The sequence below is a fragment of the Limulus polyphemus genome, unplaced genomic scaffold (assembly GCF_000517525.1).
Source record: "Limulus polyphemus unplaced genomic scaffold, Limulus_polyphemus-2.1.2 Scaffold1494, whole genome shotgun sequence".
Lineage (NCBI taxonomy): Eukaryota > Metazoa > Arthropoda > Merostomata > Xiphosura > Limulidae > Limulus > Limulus polyphemus.
Window position 1 is genome coordinate 200,417 of NW_013667104.1, and position 6,798 is coordinate 207,214.

General features: G+C 31.2%; 1 protein-coding gene across 7 annotated transcripts in view; it reads left to right on the forward strand.

Annotated features, from left to right (window-relative positions):
• The window catches only part of LOC106463828 (pleckstrin homology domain-containing family H member 1-like), a 151,051-nt gene that overhangs the window by 104,804 nt on the left and 39,449 nt on the right, over positions 1-6,798 (forward strand). For 6 of the 7 annotated variants that reach the window (XR_002611576.1, XR_002611574.1, XR_002611575.1 and 3 more), the window contains exons 20-22: positions 1,641-1,805; positions 3,736-3,953; positions 5,595-5,772. Coding sequence is in view for 4 of the 7 variants with exons in the window: in XM_013923904.2 (XP_013779358.1) it covers positions 1,641-1,805; positions 3,736-3,953; positions 5,595-5,772 (561 nt within the window). In the remaining 3 variants the exon portion in view is untranslated. The remainder of the gene's footprint in view (positions 1-1,640; positions 1,806-3,735; positions 3,954-5,594; positions 5,773-6,798) is intronic. The other variant, XM_013923906.2, reaches the window with a different exon arrangement.

Genomic DNA, 6,798 nt, shown 5'->3' on the forward strand with positions numbered 1-6,798 from the left:
CACTACTACCTACTAGTGTACATACTATATATATATATATATATATATATATATATATGTGTGTGTGTGTGTGTGTATAAATTGCAGTTTGCCCCTCAGGCTGAGATGTTCCTCCTACCAATCATTCTCCGGATGTGGTTCCAAGGGGTCAGGTGTTGGTAGGAGATGGTTCAGCTAAGTAAGTCCTCACCTGTGTTCTGGCAGGTATCACTCCTCCCACCATGGACTGGATGAAAAATACCTATTGATGCCAGGTTTTAGACTGGAGATGCACCCCAGGTTTATGGTCCCTCTTCTTACCATTTGCTAGATGTCAGTTCTCAATGAATCTGGTGTTAGTTGTAGCTGGACACATCACATTTATTCCCACTTGTGTATGGTTGGATATTCTCTACCTACTGCAGAATGGAAGAACCATACCCATACCACCAGGTTTTGGACCAGAGATGCCATCCCAACAGGGCTTTCCACCTTCCTACCATCTGCTGCATGTTGGTTCCTGGTGGACCAGGCGTTGGTTGGGTTGGAAGTGCGTGCAAGTAGAGACGGATTTTAGTATGGAAGCTTGTCTTCCCTACCGATTCCTGTTTAGAGATGAAGAGGTAGGTGATTTTCTGCCTACAACAGTACTTATGTACAATTGCAGATACCCCAGGTCTTGGATGAGTTTGAACTACCACTATGGTCTGTTGCACCCTAGCCATTTGACACCCAGGGGTCCCATTAATCATTAATACATATTATCGGATTTTTTCATGTTTTTCCACCTTTTATGTTCGTGACATAGTCATAAAAAAGTGAAGAGTATACTTGGATCAGATGTGGTGCAGTGATATTTTCTTTTTGGGTTTCACATCTCATGGTCTCTCTTTGAGTGCTTCCTAAAGGAGGGATCATTTTTTCACTTGTCCTCCACCAGTTTAGTGTGGGAATCTAGCTATTTTGTGAGCGGAGATAAGATATCGTATTGGAAAATAACATTTCCCTGAACAGAAATTGTATTTCCAATAGATACTTACATCCTTTCACATTTCCCACCCAGCTTCTCCACTTCCAGTGATATGTGGTGTAGGTATTCTGACCAATCTCGAAGTGATTAATGAGTGCAAATGTGGAGAGGTTAAGGTGGGGGTTGTGTCACGCCCCTATTGGTGGAAAGCTGCTGCATAATCATTTAGATGTAGATGTGCAGAAGCGGGAAATAGAAGGTTAGTGGTGAGCATTGAAAATTTACTCTTTTTGCAGATTTTTATAGCTTTTCTGTTGGAAATCAGTGTACCACACGTATAATAATTTGCATGTACACCATATAAACATTTTATTGACTAAATAAACAGAAGCATATAAGTTTTCATTTTTATAAATTGAATTAAAGTACAAAATTTTGATTTCAGCAATTTTCTGGCCCAATTCCTAATAAATCGTATGACATGTTATCCTCTTCGTCCAGAGAATGGGTGTATTTTTTTGGCTAGTGTGTTTGTTATCAAAATGTGTAGCATTTTTCTGCACAAAGCAGCTTGATCAGGCTTTTATGGCTAATTATTTTTCAGGTAGTTCAGTGATTGACACAAAACTTGAAATGCATTATTCTTATACATTTCACTCATACTGCATGTTTTTGTGTTTTCTACTCACAGTCCATACAGTTGTTTACATCTGTTCCTCTTGACGCATCTGGCATTGACTACCATGTAGCTCTTGCCCAGAACACACTACAGCAGTGCCTAATCATCCCAGAATTGCAGAGGGAATTCCTTTGTCAACTGATTAAGCAGACTTCACAGTGTAAAAAAGGAACACAAGTATGTAGATTTATTCATATACTTTTGTAATGTATGAACAAACATGTTATTACTTATATGTCTTTTAGGTACATACAACATTGTTTGGTGAAAAATATAAATAGCAGAAAGTTTTTTAGCATTTTCTGTATAGAATAACCCATACAATAGGAGAGATAATTATAACAAACACTAGATAATATAATTTAGCCAAACGTTTTTGTGACTAAGGCCAACTCAAATGCTTTATTTATGGTAAGTGCTATTTTTTCTTTTCTAATTCAGAAAGCATGTGAAAATTAGTTTCTAGTACCATGTTGTCCTAAAGCTCTCTTCTTCTTTTTTTAGCAACTCTTATGTAGCAGAGGTTCAGTGTATCAGTTTATTCTTTTACTTATGGAATTTTAAAATGCTTATTAATGACATAATTGAAAAAAAATTATTCTATAATGCTTTTGGCATGCTTGATTAATTAAAATTACAGTGATGGAACTTTACACATTTTTTTTCTATTGTTTCTCAATAATCATTGGTAGAAAGATAAGAGTTTTTTTAGTACTTACTTATGATCATATTTGAAGTGTATTTTGATAAACTTTGTTTTTGTTCATTGTTGTAGGCTTCAAATAAATTGATAAAATCATGTTTAAAAATAAAAACTAATTTTCAGCTGATCAACATAATTATGATTAAATGAGTGATGATGATTATGTTTCTATTGTATTTTTATATCATTTAAGTTAATCAATTGATACTTAATGCTTCAACAACCTTTTTACCATAACTACATTAAAATAGTTTTAGCATACAGTTGTTAACTTTATTGCTCACATACTAATATGTGTAAATTTCTTTTTAGGCAGAGTATCCTTCTTGCTAAGAGATAAAACAATTAACTGAATTTGACAGGGGTCAGTACACAGTCACAAAAATAATACAGATCAGTTTTTTAAAATCAAATACTGAAATTTCATCTAGATGTTTAATAATGATGATAGCAAATTAGCAGTTTGAAAATAAATGCTATTATAAAGTTACCTTAGGAAACACAAATTCCTTTTCTTTAACTGAACGTTCTGGGTAGTTTATTTAACTGATTCTTCTTGGCTTTTAATGCTTATTTTGTCTGCCAAAAATCTATGTATATATACACTATTAAAAATAATAATTTTTGTTATTATTTTTGAATCAAGAATTATTACAGAGAATGGTGGGTATAATATGCTTTTAATTTAGAAACTGAAGCCTGATTGAGAACAAATTTCCCTGTTGCATAAAACAAAACTTCTGAAAAACTTGTCTCACAACTAGGAGCAATGGTTCCAAACAACTAATCTAAATTTTCTAGTGCCAAACTGTACCAGAAGAAAGAAGTTTAGAAAGACTGATTAATGGGGAAAGAAACTTGAAAATTATTTTCATGGTAAATAATAAAAATATACAGAACTGAATGTAATAAACTGTAAATAATTTTTATTAAGGGACATTTTTGATATATGTGATCAGTTATTTCACAAATATCATTGACAGAAAAACGTTTTCATTCTCTAGAAGCCAAAGAAAATCCATTTAATCCGAGCAAATGCATAAAAGTATTCTATAAATTAATTTATTTGCATGAAAATCAAAACATAGAAATTATATGTTTTGGTAGATTTATAATACTCCTTATTTATACTTTAATACACAAAAGAAAAAGTCTTGTTACACATTGACGATATAGGGAAAAAATGGATGTTACAAAATTAACATTTTCATGATTTTTAACAATGCTGAATATATCATTAAAATACCATTGCTATAGCTGATTCTTACATTTTATACCAATCAATAAAAATACTTTTCATAAAAAGGTACTTTAATCATGTCAAAGTAAGGCTATTGGAAGTAATATATACTACATCAATCTATAAAGAATTAGAATTTCAAGTGTTAATTCTCTAATATTTAGCTAACACGAAGCTCTCTTCTGTGTAATGGTACTTCCCAGGATAAGGTTGTAATACCAGGATCCGAACAAATTGTCCTAGAAGGTGGTGCTATAGATCCTCCACCATACGTCTTTATACAAGCTTGGCAACTTCTTGCTTTGGCAGTTTCATTGTTTGTTCCTCTTGGTTCAACGTTGTGGCTTCTTCGTACTCATTTTAAACGAAACTCTGACCCTAGGTGTGTAATATGTATATTTATATATCTATAACTACTTGTATATCTGTTAATCATTCCACCAGCTTTCATTACATAATAAAAACTAAAATGCGCTATGTTGTATAAATAAATCATGTAGAAAAACTAATTTCAAATTGAGTATTCAATATTTACATAGTTTTAGTGAGTTAACTAAAATAACTGGTTGGATCACAAAGTAAGCCTGTACTATAAAGAAACTAATTTAGAATACAAATCCTTTTAGATTAAATTACTTGTTCATTAAAATTAAACAATATACTATAATTTTGTCTTAATAAGCAGTGTGTGTGTGTATGGTCGTTTTATTCACATAATTTAGTTAATAAAAGTAAGTTAATAGTATTTCTGTTTCCATAATAACATATATTCATACCATAAAATTGTTTAAGGTGGCCATAAAATTGTGATTTCATGGAAATAGTGTTCTTGTAATGAAGTATTATTTTCAAGTGAGTGTACAAATATCTTAGAAAGTGTCTTGAGTAAGGAAGCAAATTATGCTATTATAGTAATATGTAGGCAAACAACAATTTGAAGAAGAGAGACCAGTATTCTCTCAAAACATGTAGTATGTTCCACCATCAATAAAACTCTTCATTATGCTTATACATCATTGTTTGCCAACCTATTAGTAGAAAGTGTGTTGTTTAAAAGAATTAATGTGTCCTGCTAAGTACGTTTTGTCTGAATATAGTCGCTCTGCCTTTTTGTCCTTCTGAAAAATGGTTAATGTTACTTAAATGAAACAAAGTAGATGGTGTCATAAGTTCATGCTAACTGCAAAAACAGATCTTTGACTATTTACTACAGGTGTCACATACACTCCACTTTATATACAATCAGATTAAAATTCTGAAGTCCTTTTTTCACTTTTAAGCAAATCTGGATAATTAAGAATGTTTTGACTACAGTGCAAGAACTGAAAACTTTAGTTGTAATTTGAAGTTATGTTTTTGTTGTCTGCTAAGTTTCTTTTAAGTAATACATTTTCTGTTGTAATTTTAGAGAGTGTTTCACATCTTTAAATTTTGATATGATCTTCTACCAGATCTTGCAAATATCAAAATACTGTTTGTTCCTGTAAAGTAAACTGATGTTCATATAGTTTTGTTTTTCTTATATTATCTGGTGACTTTAAACTACTGAAACACAGTCAAAATTAAAATGTAATTTGTTTATATAAAATAAGTACTTTTGCTATAACATAATTTAAGTCTAATTCACATAAAACAAATTCAGTGTCTGGTATCTGTACGTGTTCATTTGATATCAATAATATTGCACCACTATTTAAATTATACCAAAAATAAAAATTTTTCATAATCCAGGAAAAAGTGTGTTTTGGGCTGACTGTATAGCATTGTCAGAAAACCTGTTAGAATATTATTTTTTTTTTGCAATGTGGTAACCTGTTAACACTAATATGTTTAACCCTTATGTTTTCTATACTTGTACACAGTGTAATAAAAACTTTGAGATAATAAAATATATTTTGGCTGCTGATTGTGTGCTGTATAAATAAAAGTAAATATGGTATCTGTTATCTATCAAGAAAACTGTTTTTTGTTGAGATTTCTAGATGTTTTATTGTATACTATTTCATTTTTGACCTTTATTTAGTTGTGAATCTGGGAAATATGCCATCTTCTGTCAACGGGCCTTGGAGAGAACCTTGGAGAATGGTGGACGAGAGTACTGTCCATCCAGAATGGAAGTACTCAGCATTCTAGTCAAGAATCCCTTCCATCATTCACATCCTCACAGTATTCCTGTACATTTTCTTAATGGAGCCTATCAAGTTAGTTCTATAACTTTGCAAATTGTTTTATATAATTTTTATATCAAAACTAATTGGAGTAGATAAGGCTTGGTGTCAGCAGCTTGGTTTTAAGCATTCCGTAGCCACAGTATTTGATAAAATATTAGGTCTTGGAAATAGTGAGGCATTGTAAAATGATTGAAAAATGAGAGGAAACATTGCTTCAAGTGAATTTCAAAACTGTAAGCTCATTATATATAAACACCTTGATTTGTTTCTGGGAAAAAAAATAGACACTGAAAGCATTGTTGTGGTTCAGGTTATCAAAACAGAGAAGATGGTTAAGGAGAAATGTGAGTTGTTCCTTACAACAGGGATTACATTGCTACTGGGAAAGCAAGATAAAGCTATAACACAGAAATACAAGATTTTGACTTGACTTTTGAAATGCATGAAAACATTTTGTAAACAAAAAAAAATATTTTATAACATTCTGTAATACAACTTTACTCACTTAAATGGCATTCCTTTTTATATTTTTGGCTTGGATATAGTCATAAAATGTTATGCAATATGCTATATATATATATGTGTTAATGTTTTACTCATTTTGTAAAAATGCTGTTGACTTCGAATTTGTTTTTTTTTTCAAATATGACAAGCTCTTTGATTTGTTAGGTTTTGTAATTCCATGTACTGAGCTTACAAAAATTATATATATTTTTAGAAATTAACACTTATATTGGCAACTTTGCTTTTGTACTGCCATAATCTTAGATAGTTTAATAATTTTTATGTCAGGTTTCTGTTCATCTATCTTATTCACCAGCTTATAATTCTAAAATTACTGACTTGTCTTTATATCATTCATTCCTAATGGGGTCTTACATATTATGTTATACTGAATAATTTTACCTTTTTGCTTATTACAGCACTCACTATAAAGAACTGACAAAAAACATTTGGTAAAATCACATATTCTGATATGGTACTTACTTACCTCCTCTGACAATATTAGCTATTCTTGCTCAGTGCTGCCCTCTATATGCAAACTTTTTCTTTACG